The sequence below is a fragment of the Agelaius phoeniceus genome, chromosome 4 (assembly GCF_051311805.1).
Source record: "Agelaius phoeniceus isolate bAgePho1 chromosome 4, bAgePho1.hap1, whole genome shotgun sequence".
NCBI classification, from domain to species: Eukaryota; Metazoa; Chordata; class Aves; order Passeriformes; family Icteridae; genus Agelaius; species Agelaius phoeniceus.
The window spans coordinates 26,899,447-26,922,777 of record NC_135268.1 but is presented as its reverse complement, the minus strand read 5'-3'; the positions used below and the strand labels follow the sequence as shown (position 1 = coordinate 26,922,777).

General features: G+C 38.6%; 1 protein-coding gene across 3 annotated transcripts in view; it reads left to right on the top strand.

Moving 5' to 3' along the window:
* The window catches only part of EGF (epidermal growth factor), a 57,884-nt gene that overhangs the window by 3,224 nt on the left and 31,329 nt on the right, over positions 1-23,331 (top strand). For 2 of the 3 annotated variants that reach the window (XM_054632809.2, XM_054632810.2), the window contains exons 2-10: positions 6,416-6,547; positions 9,981-10,180; positions 11,111-11,292; positions 12,279-12,509; positions 14,067-14,269; positions 18,256-18,381; positions 19,374-19,496; positions 21,713-21,835; positions 22,995-23,120. In XM_054632809.2, the coding sequence (XP_054488784.2) occupies positions 6,416-6,547; positions 9,981-10,180; positions 11,111-11,292; positions 12,279-12,509; positions 14,067-14,269; positions 18,256-18,381; positions 19,374-19,496; positions 21,713-21,835; positions 22,995-23,120 (1,446 nt within the window). The remainder of the gene's footprint in view (positions 1-6,415; positions 6,548-9,980; positions 10,181-11,110; positions 11,293-12,278; positions 12,510-14,066; positions 14,270-18,255; positions 18,382-19,373; positions 19,497-21,712; positions 21,836-22,994; positions 23,121-23,331) is intronic. The other variant, XM_077177159.1, reaches the window with a different exon arrangement.

Genomic DNA, 23,331 nt, shown 5'->3' with positions numbered 1-23,331 from the left:
TAACAGCAAGGCTTATAGGAAAAAAGGTATGGGAGAAGAGATCACAAGGTCAGAGCTAAACAAGTCTGATGAATGAATGCATCAATAAATTGACAAGTTATGGTAGAATTGGAAGCACTTCTGCAATTTTTGACACACCATCTTGAATTAATAGCTTATTTTAACATGCTATGAGGATGAGTCACCTTCAATAACTCCTGTTTTGTAGACCCCAGTGGAAACATAGAACCTTCTACCTCTGAAAAAAAATAGTCTGGCCTACAGAGGAGCTATTATTGCTACAAAGAAAAAACCACATGCATAGTTGGTCCCAGGAGGGCTTTGATTTGTAACATATTTGACAATGTAAGGTTAACACCGTGTACCAGAGGATGGGCCTACACCTGCTGGAATCAGTTGCCTTGTGCCCTCCTGAAACACCACATTAACAACAGTATTTTTTATTCTCTCATGGTGCATAGATGCTTTCCCTACTCAAGACTGAAAAAGTTTTCCATGTTTGTCTGAAGAAGTGCCTAGAGCAGCCTCTTGAATTATCAATTCTAGAGTAGATATTAATGTCTGTTAGTCTTGGCTACCCTAGGTAAATATATTATCTTCTGGATACTGCAAGACTGGAAGTGTACTTTGGTTTCAGGGCTGACTTTAAATACTATGTAAGTTTGAAAAATGAAGAAAGATAATAATTTTTAAGATACCAAACAGTATTGTAAAAAAGTCTTGGAAGAAGGCAAAACAAGGCAATATCATTGAAGTTTTGACTGATCATAGGTTCTTAAACTCAGCACATCTGAGTTTAAGACATTTCTGACATTAACTGCTGAGCCCTTGTCACTTCTACAGGGCTAACATGCTGCTCATCCCTACAGAGCTACAGCCTGCAATTAGAAGGTGACAACTGCAGCTATGTAGGTCAGCTCTTTTGGTCACATGCTTCCTTCTGTGTGTCAAGCTTTACTCTTTTCTTTCTTCCTGTTCACCTCTCTCTTACCACTGAGATGAGGAACATCAAGTTATTAGTCTTTGATTTACATCTTTAAATTCCCCTTAATTATCTAAATCCTGTCTTCACTTTACTCCATACTTCTAAAGACATACTGTTAAAACTTCTTGTGTATATTCTGAGAAATATGAAATGCCAAAACCTTTTTAACTCTCCTTTCTTTCTTTGCAAGCATCTCATAAGGAGCAGTAAGAGCCAATGAAATGGGCAACCGCTCCCTACCCCTGTCATGACAGGAATAAACCTAATAAGATGCCTGTACTTCCCTCTGTATTTCAGAAGAGCTGCAGTGGATTTGTGTTTTTTCCTTGTTTTCAGTAGCTGTTTTCCAGCTAGCTTACTTCTTATTATACTGATGTGGAAAAAGGAGCTTGTAAATATTTTTACCAAATAGTAGTCAGGAATTCTTGAACATGGGTCTGAACCACAGACCAATTCATGAGAAGATTCACATTCAGCTGGATGCAGCTGAATGTGGAGAAATACTATCCTCAGCTATGAAAACTTGGATCAAAATAGGAAGGAGGCAAATATGTTACAAGAAAAGACAGAAATGGCATCACCCCTCACATGATGCCCAATACTAAAGAGGGCTAAGGGGCAGACTCCTGAGCCAGTAAATAATATTAAAAAACTCATTGTAAAATAGCAGTTACTAATTTTGTATTCTGTTCTAAAAAAACCCTGACTACTTTTTAGTACCTAATTTGAAATCTGATTGTAAAGGGAGCTGGAGGACAGTATTTGATGATGCCTCATGGCCTCCAACTTTGAAAGGCAAGCCAGCAATAATATGTTGGAAGTTGCATGATCCAGGAAGTAGAGGTCTGTTTTGTAGCTACTAATTTACACATAGGCTTTATTTCACATAAAATTGATTTCAAGGGTAGAATTTTTTTTCGATTCTAGTGAGCAAACACTTGAGATTGGAGTACAGAAAGGGAAAAAAAAGAGTTGCTGTTGTTCCTGGGGATCTTTTTGTCCTTTCTCTACAAGATGTCTGCAACTCTTTTCTAAATTGTATTTAAATTCTAAATTTGATTTGATTTTATACTCAATAAATCATATGTTCTCACTTGGTGTCATATCTGTGACATGATCATCTCTGGACACCAGGAGTTGTAATGCCCTCAATGTGTTCATATTGTATTTCTAACCATGGTACATGAGCATTTCACAACCTCTACCCTCTCAAAATTTGTCAGTGATCAGGTTGTATTTTAGGCCTCATTTAAAATTGGAGATAAAATATACTGAACTGTGCATCATCTGTTTCATTTTGAGCTGCTGATAGCCGGAGTGTCTTCTTCCATTTCTAGCTGTCTTCTGTTCTTTGAGCTGGATGCTTTAAACACAATAGATAAAAATGATGGGTTCCTTTCTTTGTCACCCAGATGAAATTTCATGTTAAGCCTTGTTGAAAAGATTATGGTGGTGGTTGGACCCAGCTGATTGAATGAATCACGAGTCCAACTCTCCAGGAACTAGATTTGCATGAGGTTATTTGAGTGTATGTATCTGCACGTATACTTTATGTATATAATGTATGAATTTGGGGCCATAATCAAATTCAAGTTCTGGCTCACTGTGGTTTCTCTGTGTCCTTGCCAGGCATACTAATGCTTCAACCTTCTGCAAGCAGAGCCTTTCTCAGGACTCTCAATAAAGTAGTATATTTGTATGCAAAGTCTTTGAGAGCTGCCAACATCGTGATGACATGATTCATCGTTTTTGCTGATTCTCAAGGCATTTTTTGCATAAAGAAGTCTTTGAGAACTAAGCAGAACCTCATTCTTCCTTTCAGGGCTGGCTGTCAGGGCACTGCAGACAGCTTTTGTGTTCACTAAGCTGATTTCTTTCACAGGGTAAAGTTCCCACTGGGGGATGTGGTTGCCAGGACACGTAAAACAGCTTCAACAGGATGCAAATCCATGCTTTCCTTTGGCACTAAAAGTGCAGATGAAGGCACTGCTAGTTACACCTGATGGATGGTTTTCTGACTGAGTTCTCCTAAACCTTAAAAACCAGCCTTTTTTGGTCTATTTTACTTTGGGGTTGGTGGTTTGATTGCTTGATTGGTCGGTTCGATTTGGGTTTTTTGCCTGGATTTTTTTTTTGTACTTTAAACAATGAAAAGAGGGTGATAAGCATAGGATCCTCTTCCATTGTTAAAGCCATAAAAGCCAAACATTCACAGTGTTGTGGCCTGTTTCACAATAACACTGTGTCTCTTGGCTCTTCCTGCTCACCACTGGAAGGCCACTGTCCAGTGGATGAGCTGCCTGTGCCCCTGGGCCCCTGCTCTGTTATTGGGCAGCTCTCCTTCCTCGAGAGCCAGTCTTCAGCTGGAGCCATGGCTTGCTTTTCAGTATTCAGTATGTATGGGATTTGCTTTTACTGTGTGAATTTTGGTGGTGGTGAAAATGGACATCAATGAAATCTTCTCTTAAAGTACTTTTACTGAGAAAAGAGTGTAAATTTCTGCAGCCTGACCAATCAGTGTTCTCATTCTTGGACAGTCAGTTTTGTATACTCATATAAACCCGGAGAATCCCCCCTGGAAATAAAGGGTCATTGTCCTTTTACCTTTGTCTGTTGCTCAGTAACCTGTATTTGGAAAAGCATGTCTTCCCAGTATGACCTTGACTTTAGAATATTCACTGCCTTCAGGGTTTTCCCTGGTAACTAGTTCCCTTAGTGATTCACCCTTCCTGTTAAAATGTGAATTTAATATCTGAATTTGAATTCCCTGGCTTTAGTTCTCAGCTATTACTGCTTGTTAAATTGTTCCTGAAAAAGATTATAGTGTCTTTTAGAAAATCTACTACATTTTCTTTGTGAAGGTATTAATTTGTGGTGCTTAATCCTTCTTCCAAGCTTCTTTCTGATAATTTAAGCATTCTGAGCTCTTGAATTTCTCATAGAAAGGCACTTTTCTTTACCTTCAAATCAGGCTTTCTATCCTTGTTGTCCTATTAGAAATACACTTTCTAATTTTTCATGATCCTTTAACAACCTTTATCTGAGAAATACAAACAGCATTCCAATATAGTCTGACCACTGCCATATAGAAAAGCATTTGTTGTGCTCATAGTCATTAATTTCTCCCGTGTTTATTTGTGTTGTGATTTGAATTTTCTTGCCCAGTAACATGCTAAGAAGTTAGCTTTGTGTTCAGTATGAACACAAATCCTTCTCAGAGAAAGCAGTCTTTCAGATGCAATCTATAGGCCAGGCCTAAATTTTTTCCTCTTAGTTAATGTGCTCTTTATTGTGATTGAATAATAGCTCATCAGTGCTTCGTGTTGCTTAATCAAAAAACCTCTCTCTTTAGTAATCCTATATCTACACAGCTGTGTTTTTCACCCATACTTGTGATTTCCACAGAGAAATAACTTCAGGCTCATTTGGCAAGCTATTACTGTCATAAAAGTATATTGACAGACCTAAACTACATTATCAACACATTCTCACACCTGCTGTGGTGCTGGTGGCTGGATCAGGTCAAGTGTCCAGCTTAGTCAGCCAATTACTTGATTTAATAACCAGTGCATCAGGGCGGGAGTGGCAAACAGTGTTTATGTCTAACTCTGACAGCAGCTGGACAAGGAGCTGAGGTCATCACAGCCCTTCCCCTTGGGCCATCAAAGAGCCCTTTAGTGTCAGTGGCATCCAGGCAGTGTTTGCCAGGAGTATCTTGTTTTAGAGGTGACCTGGAGCCTATGGTGTCTGTAGCACATTAACACACTTCTAAGCCCATCAAACCTTCCTAGAGGGGATTTGGAAGAGTTTCTCTTTTAATGCCGTGGAGAATGGAATGTACAATCCTAGTACTTGTGGGAAAATATGCTCCTGAAAGCTGATTGTTTGGAGAAAATTGGGGGGTGGAATTAGAGTACTTTATGGAATTACATTGCTGAAAATGCTTCTGCTTTATCTTTCTAATCAAACAAGAATCAGTTGCATGTGCTCTGATTACATTTCATACATTGTCAAATTACTTCAGCTACTGTTTGGAGCATGAACTTGTGGGAAAACTCTGTAAACATTATGGAAGCCTTCCCTAGTTGGTACAGACACATTAGGTGGCTGAAAAGCATTGACATTCTTTTTGAACACCTTTGGTACTTTGAAACCCCTTGGAACTCTTCTTTCTAAGCATAGTTTCTTAAAGCAGTAAAGGAGACTGGTTTGCAGAACCACATGCTTGCTTAGGTCTCCCTGAGTTGCTGAGAAAGTTTCTTTCAAAGTCTTTAGTGAGTTGTTAAATTGCTGTCCCTTGTAGTCAAGGTGTCGTTCTTTAAACTAAGGGAATTCTCACATAACACACACAGACCTAGTTTGTTGTGAATCCACATCCTTTAGTGACTTATTCAAATGTATCTCTTTAAAACAAAATGTGTTGATTCCTTCATTCCTGCATGTGCCGAGTCTCATGGGCAAGAAAAAAGCTACTCCTTAGAACAACCATCACACAGTAGTTGAAGAAGGAAAATATACAAGAAATATAGCAGCATACGGTACTGTGTGATGTCAAGTACCTTGGGAAGTTAATATCAGATGTTTTTGTTTTCAGCAGGAACTAAAATTTATCTCAATTTTGTGGGACAATTATCCATGGTCCTGCAAATTTCTTTCCCCCTTAGTATAAACTACAGTCCTCAGTGGTAGACTTATTTTTTTAAGCAGATTCCTTTGTTTGGGACTTAATTAATAGTCACTTCCTCAAGCCCTGACAAAACACCATAAATACTTCAAACGTCTTTCAATTCCTAAACCTTCTAGCCTAACCTACCAGTTAAAAGCCTAGTTTCTAATTAATTTGCTCAGTGCCTTGGTTTGGGCTTGTTTCTGTCAGAATACAGTGGGAATTTTAGTGCTTTGTGTGTCTGTTTGAGATTTGACTCAAACAAAAATGAGCTCAGTGTTGACCTCGGTGCTGTGACAATCTGTTTTCTGCTTTGCTGTTTTGCAAAATCTGTTAATTTGTTGGCAAAATTATTACTGTTGGAAAAGGGATAAAGACAGAAGCAAGCAGCTGCAAGCTGCATTTGCATAGCAAATAATAACACAAATCAAGACAAGTCTGTTCCCTGTGTTTGAGCAATTAGAGACCAGTGCCCAGACATGAGGGAAAGAGGTAATTTCCCTTGGCAATCAAAAAACCCAAAATAAGGACCCAACACCCTGCAAAATCACTGTTAATGTGACAATGACAAATTATCCCCCCATAACTCTAAAACCAATGCATGAAGGAATACGTAGTCATCCTCACTTAATTTTTTAATGATGGGATATTAAATTTTGTGACAACTTATTATTAGATAAGTTTGTCAAAGGTATTCATTCTCCTTGTTATTTGCTGCTTTTGCTAGCTGAATTTTCCTGATCTTTTTCAAATACCTATTTCAGATATTGATGAGTGCCTTGAAGGTGGTTTGGGAACCTGTGGCCAAACCTGTATCAATATTCCAGGGTCGTACATCTGCTCCTGTTTGCCTGGCTACTCCTTGGATATTGACAAGCAGTCTTGCTATGTGAATGGTAAGGATATTTCTGATGACTGAAAACGGGCTTTAGAGATTCAGTTAGCATTCCTTTTCAAAGTGAACCAGGCCTGCTGGTCCCTACTGGTCAGTGACTGGGGTTCTCTGGTTTGCTGACAAAAAACCTGCTACTGTGTGGGTAAGAGGCAAGGCCAAAAATGGGTGCCACAGAAGAATGATGGTGAAGAATGTAAACTATGGTAGTAGAAAGATGAATGAACATATGAAAAAAACCCACTAAACTTAAAAATTACTTCCTATTTTCCCTCTCCGCCAGTTTAAAACTGTAAACTCTCTTATCCCATCCTTACTTCCAAGAAGACCTGGCAGTGCACAAGATTCTGCTACCTTGGCTGCTTTCAGTCTGCTGGCCTTGGTGTCTTCCCAGTATGTTTAGGTTCTAGGGACAGTGCTGTAAGATCAGAAGCAGGAAGCCCTTATTTTTGCTTTCATCCATTGGTTTTCATCCATTAAAACATAAGTGCCACTGTGAGTTATTTCTCTCCCTTCCTCTGACATGAGTGTATAAATTGATTTTTAAATGCAGGAGGTGCATTTAAATTTAAAAGCTTTTAGCTCTTCTAAGAGGAAAATATTCGCAGTTACAGCCTTTGATTAAACCTCATTTTGTCCTCAACTGATGCTACCCAGGAAAAAAAAAAAGAGTTGGATTTTATTGATTAACTTAATCCTATATTGCATCTAGAGTTTGAGGTGGGAGTGCTCTGAAGTTCATCTCTTACCTCTCCACTTTGACTTCCTGAATGCTTGGCTTTGGTTCCTGCCTGGGATACACCATAGCTCCCTTCTGATCCAGGACCTCAAGTTTTCTATTTTTTGGCTAGGATTTTTTGGCTAGTATTTATCTTGCTAATGCAGAGATGGGATGTGACAAGGCACGTTTCTGACCTAAGAAATGGGAGCTGTACTTGAGTCCCTGTGTGTGTAGATTTTGGGACCATGAACATAACCAAAATTATTCTGTAGATCTCCCAAACTGTCATTAACACAATTATTTTAGAATAGAGGCCCTAGAATCATCAGAGTTATCGGCAACATGTAACTCACAAAGACCCAAACTGGATTTTTTGTGGTCCTGTCTAAACATCCATAGTTCCTCTGCAAACTCTCCACTCCTGAACTGAAGTGAAAACCAACGTGTTGTTTCCCAGTGATATTTGTGCACAGGTATCCTTCAAAGAACAATCTTTCCTTCATATTGGAATACTTAAACTTTTTAACATTTTATTACTAACATTTATAGTAACTGCAGAAAGTGACAGAGCTCCTGTGAAGGATAAGGAACCCTTAAGTCAGGTATAAACCCTTCTGTGGGGGATACACAAGGTGAAATACCCTCATGTTATAAAGGCAGGAAGATCTTTGGTGCAGATATGGTTTACCTGGTAATTAAACCTCTGATAAAATTGAATTATAAATCTGACTGGTGCCTCTGTAGCAAAAGTTGGCTTTGTTCGGTTCTTGTTCCATTTAGAGCCCTCATTCACAGGTACCTGGTAGGGAATTCAGAGAGTGGAAAGGAGAAAACCAAAGTTTTCTTGGTCAACTAATTGGCAAGACTGAAGGCAGTAGCTGTCAAATCCCTTAGATAAATCAGCCTGGCCACTCTTCAATGTTCATTTAGCACTCACATGAAGCAAGTTCATTGTTGTATGGGGTTGCGCAGTTCAAGTAGCAGCAGGAAAAGGGAGTAATTAAAATCCTGTAAGCAGCTGTTATAATTAGGTAATAGCTTTAAAATTTGAGATACAAAATATTCTACTAACATAGAAAGAGTGTACTGACCATCTTCCATGTGAACAAGACAAAATTACATCTTGGGTGCTCATCAGAACTTTCTTCACTTGGAGAAATCAAAATTTGACTCATTCCTCTGCTTTGAAAGGAGAATTAAACAACCTTGCAACTATGAAGGTGAAGCATCTGTCTCAATTTTGTAGAAGAGCTTTTTGTTGAGATTAAAGTATCAGTTTTCATTCTAATAGTAAAGATATTTAGTTAACAAAAGAAGTGAACCTTGTCAATAAAACTAGTTTAATTTTCAAAGGTATATGTGTAAGAAAACTGGTGGTAGTGCATCTTTGATGGCATCTATTCCCAATGAATGGAAAGTTGCTTCTTCATTGTAGAATAATTCAGCAATTGATTACACAGGCTTGAAAGCTGTCATCCTGTTGGATCTATATAAAAAATTACATTTCAAAGTCAGTTGGTTTGAGTACTACTTGTATGCCAGGATCTGTTGTCTCAGGCAACATCATGTTCTAAAATTCCAACCTTACTAACACAGTGGGATTTATGTTCTGTACTTTTTTTTAGTTTAAAATTAAATTAAAGAATAGACTCGATGCCCAAAATAAGTTATTATATATAAACAAACCAAAAAGCAAACAACATACCCATGTTTATTTTCAAAATGAAAGTTAAATTATGTTGGTTACAGAAGAACTACTTTCCTATATGCACTTGACAGACAGCCTAAATGAAAACCCTTGTGGTTTGGAAAGGTAGTTAGGGTTCCTTGAACAATAGGGTTCCTAATTGTAGTCAAGGTTCCTTGTACAATCTTAATTGTACTCTACAGTGACACCCTAAAAATAACAAAGAGGACTTAATAAAACTGGATCAACCCAAATTATTTTGCCATACTAGTTGTACTCCCATACCTTTTTTTAAGGTTGCATCAAGGCTACTGGGATCATCCTAGCTGCTCATCACTTTCAGCCTTAATTAGTTTTCTGGAGTATGGGGCATAATTGGAGCACCTTTCATTTTAACATATTTTATGTAAAGTTACTGTTACATTCTTACCCTTTGCTTGTTACAAATAGAGATTTTGTCTGGAAGAAGTTGTTGCTTTTGAGCTGTCAAAGTTTTAAGTACAGATCTTTTGTTTTCCTTCAGCCTTCTACAGCACAAGAAACCTCCTCAGTCTCCAGTATCTTCATTTTTCCTGTCTTGGGATCTTCAATTTCCCTTTTTTGATAGTTAAAGGAAGGTTCCAGGCTACCTCTCTGTGATAAATTCTTGCTATAGCACAATAATTTGAAGTCATCTTCAGCTTGGAGACACATCCATGGCAAACTTCTTTCAACCTCAGTTGGCAAGCATGCAGCAGTTGTTCTGACCTCTGACTGGGCTGTAGTGGTTTGGGATATGTGGTAACAACCACTGTCATTTCAGTTTCCTAACTCAGATTTTTGCCATAATTTTCAGCATCAAATGTGAAAGGACCATTCCATTTACATATAACTGGTTTTCTGTGATACACCTAGAAAGTTGCTATTAAGAAATGAGACTTCTAAATCTTGAACTTTCTCTTTGACTAGTATGCAACTGATGAGAATTTAATGCAGCAAAATTACAATGATTATCAATTAATTGGTCTCATTTTGTTTTCTCCACACCAGACCCAGCACCATTCCTGCTTTTTAGCCATGGAAATGCCATCTTTAGAATTGACACTGAAGGGACAAATCATGAAAGATTGGTTTCTGATACTGGTCCATCAACACTTATGGATTTTCATTATATAGAAGAGAAAGTGTATTGGGTAGACTCTGAAAGGCGACTACTTCAAAGAATTAATCTAAATGGCACAAAACAAGAGGTAAAGTAATCAGTTCTTTGGAATTCTCACAGTTAATGTGTAAACCCCTCTGTGGAAACCACCTACTCCTTGGGTACAGTTCTTCCTTTACTGTTCATCAATTAGCACTTTGCTTTTGTTCTTGTAATGGTTCTGACCCTGAGCCCAGGCTGTTTTACTGGCATTCACATTCAGTACATACAGGATCAGGTGAATGCAGGAGAGGGAATTCAAACAAATTAAGGCTTTGTAGACTTTAATGCTTCTATCAGTTATAGATTATTCTCTGGCATTACAACGTTGTCTTCAAGATTATTGTAACACAAGCTGACACAAATGCTATGAGAAAAATGTGCTTGAATTCCTACTAATTTTTTCTCAAACCTTTTGTTGGTTTCTAGGTTGCATAAATGCTGTTAGCACTTTATTCTTCGTTCAGAAAAAAACCAGTGTAGTTCATTGTGTCTGGCTGATTAGGAAGGGCAGACAGGCTGAACTTTATTGCTGTGAGAGTTTTGTTTGAGAGAGAGTGCCAGTATCATTTACCTCTGTGGAGTTTTCACTCATACATTTTCACTGATTTTAAGGCATCTAGGTCCAGCAGCACTGTGTTAGGAAACTTCCATCTGTGACAGTACAGGCCTGGATGCTTCATAGTGTGCCAAATCGAAAAGTTGTAGCTAAATATTAATCCAGATAATTTCCTGTGCAGAACAGTTTCTCCTTTTGCAGGGAGCCACTCAGTTCAGAGGGGGTACGTGTAAGCACAAAGACTAAATGAAAGTCATGAAAGAAAAAGAAAGAGAAATAGCTACAGGTCTGAAAGAAAATGAAGCAGGCAAAGGAATGAACGGGAAAGTTTCAGCTGGGTCTTCTATTCCCTGTAACAAAAGCCAAATTTAGAGTAGTCATTAGGATTCCTCTTGTCAACTCATTTTTTCTTGTTTACAGAGACTGTGTTACATAGACAAAGGCATTTCAGGATTTGCTATTGACTGGATAAATCAAGACATTCTCTGGGCCAACAGGCAGAAAGGAACCATAGAAGCAACCGACATGAATGGGAAGAAACGCCGAGTCCTTCTGAGAGCTGTTGGTCGTCCCACAAGGATTACCATTGATGCTGAGCAAAGGTAATTTTAAAGGCGTCAGCAATTTCATTGAAATGGACTCCAAATATGCAGACTACTACGACTGTGGTTTCATGGAATCATAGAAATGGGTTAGAAGAGGCATTAAACGTCATTTAGTTCCAACCCAATCAGCAGGGACAGGGACACCTTCTACTAGACCAGGTCGCACAAAGTCCCATCTGACCAGCCTTGAACAGATCCAGGGGTGGGGGGCATCTACAGCTTCTCTGGGCAACCTATTCCTGTGCCTCACCACCCTCACAGTAAAGAATTTCTTCCTAATATCCATTCTCAATTTACCCTCTTTCAGCAAAGTTTCTGGGTAGGAAAGCAGTATTGGAGAAGCAAAGGGAATGATGCCTGCAAATGCTGGGAGTCACTTGTGCTCCAGACCCAGCACACTTAGAACAAAAATTGGTATATTTTCTGAAAAAAAAAAAAAAAAAGAAAAAGTCAAAACTGACAGTTTGCTGCTGTTTCCCTTTTTTATTAGCATCTCCAAATATTGGTTCTGAGTCCACTGCTGCTGCTTGTACATAAAACAATTTTCTGATGATAGTAGCGTTGCTAATACTCTTTGAAATCTTGCCATCTCTGTGGGATTTAGGGCCTGGACATCAGACCTGCCTTTCCTCAAATTTGCAGGAGCTCCCCATAGATTTGAGAAGTAATTCCAGTTTCCTTGACTGCATGTCTGAACAAAGTAGAGAGAGACAGACAATAGTGCCTTGTGGTTAAGCTGGGCTGATTCCTGCTTGACCTACTTGAGGGAAATTGCTACTACCTCTAGTAATACTAGTTTCTAGTACCTCCAGCAGTACTCGTCGCTCTAGTACCACACTGAGAAACTCTGTATACGGGAGCAAGTAAATAATTTAATAAAGAGTGTGTAGCTGTGATGTGATTTATTTTGAAAATGTAGGGTTTGTTTGTTGCGGGGTATTTTGTTTTGTTTTATTTTTTGAACATGCCTCTCTTCCCTGCAGGCTGTTATTCTTGTCTTCAGATGGTACAGTTTCCAGCATACACCGAGCGTCCCTCAGTGGAAGTGATATGATAAATATTTTGAAAACTACAGAAAAAATAAAGGCCATCTCACTAGATTTGGTTGACACAAGGCTCTACTGGATCCAACATGACCACGGAAAAGAGATTTCCCACATTGGATCATGTGACTATGAAGGTGGAGCTGTTCGTTTCCTCAGAAATTCTGCCCGGTGAGTTTTCCTCAGCTTGTCAGAAATAAAACATTTATTTCAGGGATGCAATTAAGCTTCCTCATCCTCCCTTTTATTGGGTCAGTTCACAACATGAGGAGTATAAAGTATAATGTAGATGGCCTGTGACTGTAAATGTAACATTAATGATAGGAAAATGGAAAAATGTCGCTGTTATAAGGATAATAATTGCCACTCAGCACTCTCCATCTTCCAAGCTTTCAGCAAATGATAACTAATTAATCCTTAGAAATCCTCTCTGAGTATTTATTAGTGGCCTTTTTCTGCAGAGAGAGGAGCTGAAAGGAGAGATTAAATGATTTATCCAAGGTCACAGTGGGTGATCTCAGGTGTCTGAGCTGTGCTCAGGAGACTGAACTCCATCCTCATCTAAGCCTGTTGTCCTCCTTTGCTGCTGCCTGGGGAGGCTTGGCCCTGTGCTCAGGCTCTCCAGAAGCATCAGCAGATGTGGTGAAAACTGTGCTGTGCAAGAGAATTGTCCTGCCCCAGTGCCAGTGCTGAGCCCAGTGAGGGGGCTCTCAGACCCATGTCCTTCTGGTCTTCGTGCTGTGCAGGGGTTCAGGTGCCAGTGGTGGCCACTGAGGGGATCAGGAAAAGGCTGTCACCACAGAGTCTTTCAGTATGCTTGGGTCTCCAGGTGTGGAAAAGGGATTTCCGACAGTAGAGAAAAAATCAGTTTTGCTAGTCTGCTTATTTAAATATGTGGTCCACCATTTTCATGTGATGAACACAAAGTTGGCTTCTCCCAGCAATGCCAGCAGTCAGCTTGGATTTTTCCTTACTTTTTTCCCCTTTCTCCATTGTGTTGGTTGTTGTTCACTGGAGTATTAATTTTGCCTGGATGATCTGGATTCTGGATCTGGATTCTCTTTTCCACCTGGAATATGTTTTCCTGGAAAGCAGAAGACAAAAATACCTTTTCCAGTATTTTTCTGATTTCTCTCTTATTTAAAACTTGGCCCTTTTGTGATTTCTGCTAGCTGCTACAACTGACCAGAGAATGGAAACTACATTCCTGAGATAGGAGAAGCAGCAGAAGATGGGTTTTAGGAGTGCCTTACTCCTGCCACTCCATCTCCACCCTGATATCCTCAGACAGAATTGTCAGAGCAGGCACTGGATATTGGGAAACAGTGGAACTTATCTGACCTACATCCTTGAACAGACCAAGTTTCCATTTTGGTTGCTGGATTCACCAGAAGCAGGGTCACACCTAGAATTTCTCTCCCATTTAAGTCAGTCCCGACCAATAGATCATTAAACCTGTGAGAAATGCAGGTTATCCATTTCGTGTCTATTTCTTGCAAATTAGCAGGATTATGAGTGCTGAATTATTTTGGGAATGTCTCTGCACCTCTTCTGATTCTCTGATTCTCATATATAGAAGATACTATAGTGTGTGTGTGTATATATATATATATATATATACACAATATTTTAAAAAAGGTAATTTTTTAGGTGAACCTGACTGAAATGTTTGACTGAGTAAATATATAGGAATCATGTAATGTGCCACTTTGCTATCTTCTCTTGTAGACACCAATTGCTTGGTATGTCTCTCTTTGCTGAGCACCTGTACTACTCAGACTTGAAGTCTGGCATGATATGGAGAGCCAACAAATATACTGGAAATGTTGTAGTCACAATTAGCCTGAAACCATCATTTTTCCCACCAGTGGAGATAAAAATAGTACATCCATTTAAGCAGCCAGGTGCAAGGATTGCTTCTCAGGATTTGGGTAAGTAAATGTAATGCTGCTATGCGTGAGAATAATAATGCCATACATTCTGATTCTCTGCAGTAAGAATTGTCTTTGGCACAATTCCAGGCCTCAGTGAAATGAAGGAAAAAGTTTTTTTTTTCCACTTCAGTGGTCCACAGTTCCACTTGGTGCGTGCAGCTCCAGCTGAGTATCAGGGTAGAAGCATGCCAAGCATGAACTGCTTGTTTCATTAATGTATACACACATGCAAATAAATGTGACTTTCTCATTCTCTTGCCTTTCTTTACACAAAGACATTTTTATGCTTTCCTGCTAAATGCACAAAGCATACAGATTTTTAACCCTCTGTCTACATTATCCTCACCAAATGTCTGCTTCATTCTGGAAGTTTTAGTCTAAAGCACACCTAAACAACTCTGACTATTATGGCAGCGAAGGATTTTAAGCACACATTATGTTCTACAAATGGATGTCTCAGCTTTGCTCACTCATCACAGTGAAATGATTCAATTAAAATTCAGCAGATCTTAGACAGTCTTGAAGCTGCTATAACAACCATAGGATAAGAGACTCCTGCCTCTTTAAGTGATACCGATTGCAGCCCACAGTGTGAGTTGGTCATCTCGCTGCCTTTCACTGTGAATCCAAAAATGAAGGTAATTGGCTATCAATAGTTCACCTTCCTTGGGGATTCCTGCTGAGGCAGTAGTGGGGGATGTCCAGGGAAATAATGTCTTGTCCCCTACTCTCTGGGGAGCAGAACATTCTTGCTTTAGTGGAATAGCTTTTGTCACCAGTTTTGCTTGGGTAAGAGTAATGAAGCAAAGAGTGTGGAGGCATTTGTGTGTCAAGCAATGGTTGCACAGCTCCCAAGGGAAGACAGCCATGGATTCAGAGAGGTATAAAAAACATGGGGAGAATATAGTGTTTGTTTTAATTCATATGAACAAAAATCAAACTGTAAATGTATCTTTGAACTATTCCTAAATAGCTACTATAAAATAGGCTTTGTCTTTCTTCACGCCAGCCAACAGCTGTACCATGCAGTCTGTGCCCTCTGAAGACTGGTCTGAGTGGGAAAATCAAAACCTTCAAAGGCACTTTCCCCCTCACTTGCTTTGTTTGCCGTGCCAAGACGTGTTGAGATGCAGAAGATAGTGCTCCTGGAAATCAAGCTTACCCTTGTAAGCACAGGGAGTCTCTATTCAGAGACAATACTTGATCTGTCCTTACTTTGGGAAAAATGGTTGTCCTGGCAAATGGAAGCACTTTTTCCTACTGACACATTTGGTGCTCTCACATAGAGGAACTAAGGCAAGAATGTGCAGCTTAATTTCAGTGACTGTGCGCACTTAGCCTTTATTCTTCTCTCAGAAGATTTACTCCACTTCTTCCACCAGAGCATTCTGCTTTCTGGCATTTCTCTTTCCATGGAAAAGGGCTTTCTCTGGTTTTATTAATATATGACCTACCAATGTTTTCAAATGGATGTAAATTTCCAAGATGTTTAGTAAATTTTTGTACTATAGGAAGTGTTGTCAGCAGTAGGCTTTTTAAAAAAAATTCCAAATAACTTCTTGTAAAATATCTGGGAAGTGGTGGAGTAGAAAGAAAGAAGCTTAAGAAGCTGAATCCAGATGAACCTTTTGGACTTTGTGCATTGCTTGGCTTATCCAATGCAAGAACGGGGATGAAAGGAGGACTAATGAGCCTGGAGTTCAAATGAGATTTATAGCTGATCTTACAACAGAGAAACCTGGAGATAAAAGCATACCTAGACTAATTGGATGCTCTGTACAAGCTAAGAAAATGTACATCACAATGTAGTGTCAGCTGTGAATTATCAAGCCTTCTTTAAAGCAGATAACTAGTGAGTTCCTTCAGATGAAAAGGGAACTTAGGAGAAGTGTGCAACTGATATGATTTGATTTTTTTACTGTCATTTGAATTATTTACTTTGCTACTTAAATTCCTCAGGTTCCCTCTTCCATTTCTCTTTCAAATGACTTCCTTGGATTGGTCAGGGCCAATTAGTAGAGAGAAGAGCATTCATTCATCTACGGGTTTGCTGTAACCCCACAGAACAACTTTGGTGTGTCACTTTTAATAATGGCTCATAAAATATATCTTTCCTAACAGATTAATGATATTCAGTACTCTTGTAATTTTTTTTTTTTTTGAGAAATTGTGTTGTATTTTTTTACAGAAATACAGAAAATGCAGGCATCGGTTAATATCTGAGTATATGTATTTCCATGTAAGAGAGGTGATGGGAGGGGAAAAAACCCTGCAAAACACAAATAAGTTAGTAAGAGTGGTTTGTAATGCTGTTCTTCCAGAAAATATTACATTATAGACTTTGTGATTCATAATTTAGTCCCCATTCTCTTTAAGCTTTGAAATGTGATTGGGTTTTTCTGTATTGTTATGGCTACATAGAGTTCTAATATTAGTTAAGAATTATTATCTTCCAGAGATTGTCCAAATGGCAAAACTATAGCTTCTATTATTTATTCTGTAACTCCAAGGTGTCTTAGGTCTTTTTAGACCACTTAGATCAATAATGGTACAACTATGGGGAGAAAAATCAGAAACAATGATAAGCATATGATGCAGCCTTGAACGTGGTCTTGTTTGTGGATTCTGTTTCTTTGTGGTTGCATGCACTTACACTTTTGTTTTTTCTAATGAGTTCTTTATTTGAAGATTAGACTCTCTATTACTTTATGTTCCCAATTCAGTTGCAGTAGAAAAAGACTGTGTCCAATTTAAAATTAATTCTACAAAACAAGAGGCTCACCTAAAACCACACAAAATTCTAGCCTCTTGAAAGATAACATGCTAAATAACATAGATAATATCTACCTAGTCATCCATTCATAATTTTGGATTTAATGGTATGACCTTTGCTAGAGAAGACTTAACCAGTTAACCAAATATGTGCAAGGTGTCTGTGCCTGTAGCCAAGCTGTCTGGGAAATTATGTATTATTTTATAGATGTGATCTGTCTTTCCACCAAGGGGCCAATGTTTTCTCTGTTGTGGCTGGCAGAAGAATAAACTTGGAGCTTAAATATTATGCAGTTTTCCATCTTTTGGAGTTTAGATTGTGAATGGGAAACAGCAGAAGAAAGTTGGTCACATACTCATTTCTTTGCCTCTACGAGCCCTTGATGTCTTACTCACACAGCCCAGGGCAAAGACAGCATTTTGTGTGGCTGCACACCCACATTCAGCAGCATCAGTTCAAACAAAAATTACCATTTTGGAGACAAAAAGAAAATAATGAGTGCTGCATATCTTTCTTCTTCCTTTGAAGAAAGGTTCTGAGTCTGAAATTTGAACTCAACATTTATAATTCTTGTATTTCTCATAGAGCCACACCAATACAAAGATTCTCTGAAATGGGACAAATGGACCTTTTGCCCAAATGAAACACATGGTCATTGAAATCTCCCATTATCTTTTTTGTTAAATAATATGAGTAATAATGTGGTAATGATACTCCAATAACAACAATAACAACAACAGTCTTTGTATGCTGTGTCTTAAAAATCTCTCTTTTCTCTCCTTTTTGCATGTGTGCTCCCTCTCTGTTGTTCTTATTTCTGAGTGTTTTACAAAGTAATATATAATACTTGCAGGACTGGGGGTATAGGAAACTTGAATTTTCCCTTTCATAGTGACTCTAGGTATGGACCCAAACCAAACCATCCCTTAGTTCATGTTCTCTCTAAATCTGCTTGTGCTGACATAGAGCTCAAAATGATCATTTGGACATACCTACTCCTAGTGCTCCAAGTACTTTCTTTTTTACAGTGACTGCTTTTTGCCTGATTTTACCAAAGGAAAGAAATGAAGTTATTTTGCATTAATAAGAAGTTCCTCAGCTTGGTTGAGCAAGCAGATGTTGACAAGAGAATACATCTCTTACCATCTTTCTACTGGAGGTTTAATATGAGAAGAACTCCAATCTACTTACACTGTAATTGTTCTTTCAGAAAAAGGAATCTGTGATTGGAACAGAGAAAAGTGCAGAAGAAGAATCTGCAGGCCAGACTTAAGGACTCATCGGTGTAAATGTTCTAGTGGCTTTATTTTAAGTCGAAATAAACAGTTTTGTGAAGGTAATACATGAATTTCTCATCCACTTTATTCTATTACATGAAAAAATTCTTCTGTTCTTTCACTTAGTATCTTGAGTTTGAAAAATTACTATGAGCTTTTAAAAATTTCAGTGTGACATTTCAGTTTTGTGTCCTTCCAAGTCTGAAATAGTTTAAAACAAGACCTATGAAAGAGTCACAGATGCTATTCAGTCTGAGTAGGCAAGGAGCTTCAGACAAGTAGAAATGCTGATGTGTGCTAATTTAATTTTAAAAGAAGGATGAAACTGGATGTACCACCAAAGGTGAAACATGGAATAATCCAGTAACAAGAAGTCTGTCTGAAGTATAATTTCAAAAAAGACAGAAATACTTAACATGCTTCTAAATATTTTTATCTGGATTGTTTTATTATAAATCTAAAATTTCTATTAATAATACATAACAAAATGCTTTTTAAAGCATCTCTTTCACTACATGACTAGCTCATTTATAAGACATAATGGCATCAGAATTCCTAGCTTACAGGATTTACAAACTTGCCTGAGCATCAGCCTCCCAGTTCTCAGGAAATTCTCAGGTTTGATTTCTGAATTTCAGCTTTTATTACACTTCTGTTTTGAGGCTTTTACTTAAGTCATGTTGAACCCAAATTTTTAAAAAGAACTTTTGCTTTAAGACTGTGTCTAATGTACATGTTTTGGATGTGCACAGGATTTAAATGGCACTGGAATCTGTATGAAAAGGCATCTTTTGGTAGTCCTCTAGGCACCTATGCTGGACACACAGAGCACAAGTATATTTTGCTAGAAGGTTTTTAACACTGATTTGAATGAGGTCTGCAAACTTGTTTTCTTATGGTTCATTAGAAGAAACACATTTTTGTGAAACGAATGAAAAAAAAAGGATGTACTTTTTCAGACTATTACTTTGTTTCATTAATCTATTCCCTAAAATTGGCTGATGAGGTTTTTCTGACACAACAAATTATCTTTTTTTTTTTTTTTTTGCAGACATTAATGAATGTGGCTTCTGGAATCACGGCTGCACTTTAGGCTGTGTGAACATCCCTGGCTCCTATTACTGCACCTGCCCAAGAGGCTTTGTTCTGCTGCCTGACAGGAAAACATGCCATGGTAAGGAGCTGTAATACACAAACACTTGGAGTATCCTGTTGGAGAGAGTCCTCATTTCACACTGGAACTGCTGAAAGTTTTGTGTATTGCATTGCTGCTTCCAATCCCATGTTATGTAAGCAGGATCGGCTTAAAGTGAGCAAACTGATTTCAGGTGTCGTGTTCAAGGAAGCAGAAGTTACACGTGAGAAACTGTGTCCACTTCTTCAGAGGAGGAAAAAAGAAACAAGTCATGTCTCCAGAGAGACCTCTTCTCAGATTAGGCCCAGTGACACATTCCAGGTGGATAAGCAGTTATGTATTTTTAAATGTGGTCTCTGAATTTGGCCCACTCTCTAAGGAATTTGCCCAGTCTGAAAGAGCAGCTCGCAGCATCATGTATTTTATTTTCAGATCAGGGCTGACAGCATTCCTAATATGTATGACATTAGTGGAATTAAATGTGTATGCTCAGCCTACAAATGAATTAAGCCTTTCTGAAGTAAGTCTAGAGCATAAAATGTGAAAAGCTTCGAAGTTTTGAGGTCTTGGAATATTGTCAGTCACTTTTGAAGTGAAGCTTATGCATAGAAAAAGGTCCCTCTACTTTGTTTATTTGAAATAAAACATTGGTATGAGGCCTAAGCAGGAGTGCCAGTGCACACCAATGAGTTCTGTGTGGATCATGGCAGGATAAGGATCTAGGGTATATTAAATATCACTACTGGAGAGTAAATATAGCCACAGAATCTAACAGACTCTAGCAGTCAGTCTATTTTAGACTCCAAGAGCCCTGGGCAGGGCCAGGAGTTGGACTCGATGATCTCCATGGACCCCTTCCAGCTCAGGATATTCTGTGATTCTGTAAGAGCCACTTCTTCCTCTTTATTAAGAGGGAGTCAGGAACAAGATTCAGTGACCCAATGTGGGGGTCCAGGGTGTGTGTGACAGCTGCAGAGGGCAGCCAACTGCAGCAGAAGAACTATGGGAGGGCTGCAGCCAGAGGTTACTGGGAGATGGGATATCATTTTGCATCCAAAACAACATTGAGACGCTGTGAAACTCAATCCTGCTTTGGATGACCAGCTTGAACTGTATGCCTGCAGTTTGGGTGGCTCAAATGAGATAGAAAATAAAGTTTTTCTAGCACAGGCTAGGGATGCAGGATGGACAATGTGACCTGCAGCACAAGGCAGATGTTCACCAACTGTGCAGTCTGGGAGAGAGACACACACAAGATGAGAAGTCCAAATGCTGGCCAGAGATTTTGATGCTTTGTCCTCCAAGTCCTTTATGAAGCTCTTCATCTAAAGCCAGAAGCTCTGGTCAGAAGGAATTTTCTGGACCCTATTCTCTGTGCTGAAGCAGTTGGCACACCCCAATCCAGAATGCAGTTCTCCTACAGAAGCAATATTTGCAGGAGCTATGCACCATTTAGGCCAGAGTGTGCTGCTGATTCATAGAAGCAGCTGTGGAAATCTTGCATTGGTTCCAGTCATATGGCACTAGACTTGGGACAAAGAGATGGAGTACTGCAGTGCAGAAGGTGGAAGGACCACATCTTGTGAAACTGCATTAAAGAAATACTAAAAAAAAAACGTTGGCACTGCAATATTTCTAATAGCAAGTAAAGGAAAGCTCTTGCCAAGTCCTCAGGTGTTTTTGCCCTTATAACTTCTAAAATTGACACTAAGGAACATAGTTTTGTTTCTGGAAGGTTCATCTCCTGTTTTGATTGATCTTAGCTCTTTTATACTTGGAGTAGTAGGAAATTAGTTCTTCCTCATTCTCTTGGTCTTTTATACTTATTCTTTCAGTATAGACTCTTTGTAGTTTTTAGAACCTGATCTATTTTTGATGAAGTACAAGAAAGAAATTTTTCAAAATGAACTTCTATTGTGCTAACAAATCTCAGAGTATTTTGGAGAAATTAATACCTGATAAGTACAATGGCTTCAGGACTCGGCAATTTTGGCTTTCTCCTGGGCTGTAATTAGGAGGACGTGTGGAAAAAATTTGGAAAAGCAAAACAGAAACACAGCATAACAAACCACAGAAAGATTGCAGAAGTGTTGTACTCTAAACATCACAATTATATTTATTTATATATTTATTTTCCCTACTTTTTTTTCTTCTTCTTCTTTTGCTATTCAAGAAGGTATTGAAATCTCTTACTGGGGGCTTAGTAAAAATTTTTATCATCATTTAGGATTTTTTTTCCCCTTAACTTACTGTAGAGCTTATTACCTGTACAAGTAATGACACTGGATGTAGTCATGGCTGCCTTCAGACATCTAAAGGCCCTGTTTGCTATTGCCCAGAAGGATCTGTGCTCAAAGTGGATGGCAAAACATGCACAGGTAAGGAACAATTTTCTTAGCTGAAGTCACTGCCAGGCTCTGTTTATTCTTGGCACCAAGAGCCAGAATTGAATGAAGGCGTTTTACACTCATTTTGAACAGCTGTAAATGATTGTACAAGATAATAGAATGTAAGGTGATTTGAGTGCTGACATGAGCAGCATTCATCTTCATTTTTTAATAGATTTTTAGTAGCAGCAACATCCAATATTTGCTGGCCAAGTTCTTTTGTTGTCAGCACAGATCAAGGCATGTCTCAGATTTTTGCTGTGGCAGACATCTAAAATTTATACTTGAGAGGACATATATATACAACATTAAGGCTCGGGTGATAATTTTATTGATGTCATGCACCCCATGTTCAGAATCACTCCAACTTAGCCACAAATGGAGTTTGTGCAGTCAGAATACTTGAAGCTGCTACACTCAATCTGTCATTCCCCACTTCAGCAATTTTCCAAATTCAAGGGACTGTAACTTCTCAACTGCATCTTTTCAGTCTTAGGGGTCAAGATAGCTCCATTACTGACAGCCTTATGCTGTGAAAAATCCTCTTTCCCTTTTAATCCCTTTCATATCGTGGACTGTACTTTATACATAGATTCAGTCATTATTTCTGTTTTGCTAGCTTATGTAGGTATTGACAATATAACAGAAAAAAATAACAGAAGAATGGTTTCTTTTTATATGAAATCTTGGTTTGTTTTCTTAGAAAGTATCAATTTGTCATCCTAGCCTAATTAACTTCTGGGGAGACAATTGCATTAATTTGCTGTTTCTTTGAATAGAGTGCAAAGTCCGACAAAATTTATTACTTTGTTGTAGATGGGATGAGATTTGCACGGGAGAAGAGTTTCCTGAAACACATGAAAGACCCTCTCTCTTTACATATCCCACCCTCCCACTTTGTGTTACAACACAGCATCCTGTGTTCTAAGTTTTCAGCAAAACTCTGGAACAAGTTGCTACTAATTTGTTTTCACTTCTCTAGTCTTCTGCTTTCAGCAGGAGGCCTTTTGGTAAATCTACCAGTCACTGAGATGATTTGCACTGTAGAAATCCTGAGCAGAGTGAACCATTCTCTTATACCTCTGATTTTGTTGTATTTTATTTTTCTTTTAGAACGGCACAGTAAAATTTTACAAATGCTCTGTTTAAGGTTGTACATCTCCAGATAATGGTGGCTGCAGTCAGATATGCTCTTCCTTAAGCCCATCCTCCTGGGAGTGTGCTTGTTTTCCTGGATATAAGCTTCAGCAAGACAGAAAGCACTGCACTGCTATAGGTGGGTGTCTTGGTATGCCTGCATATTTCTGCCAATAAAAGTAAATCCTTTTTGAGTTCTTTAGGGTGGATCAACTGGGATCCCTTTCTTGCATTGTTTTTAGGTTACTTTGTGAAATTTGGGAAGTATTAGTTGTTAGGAAAGACAGCCTATTTTGGAAATAAACCAGAACAAGCACCAGTATGTGGTTCTGTCTCCTTCACAGAAAGTT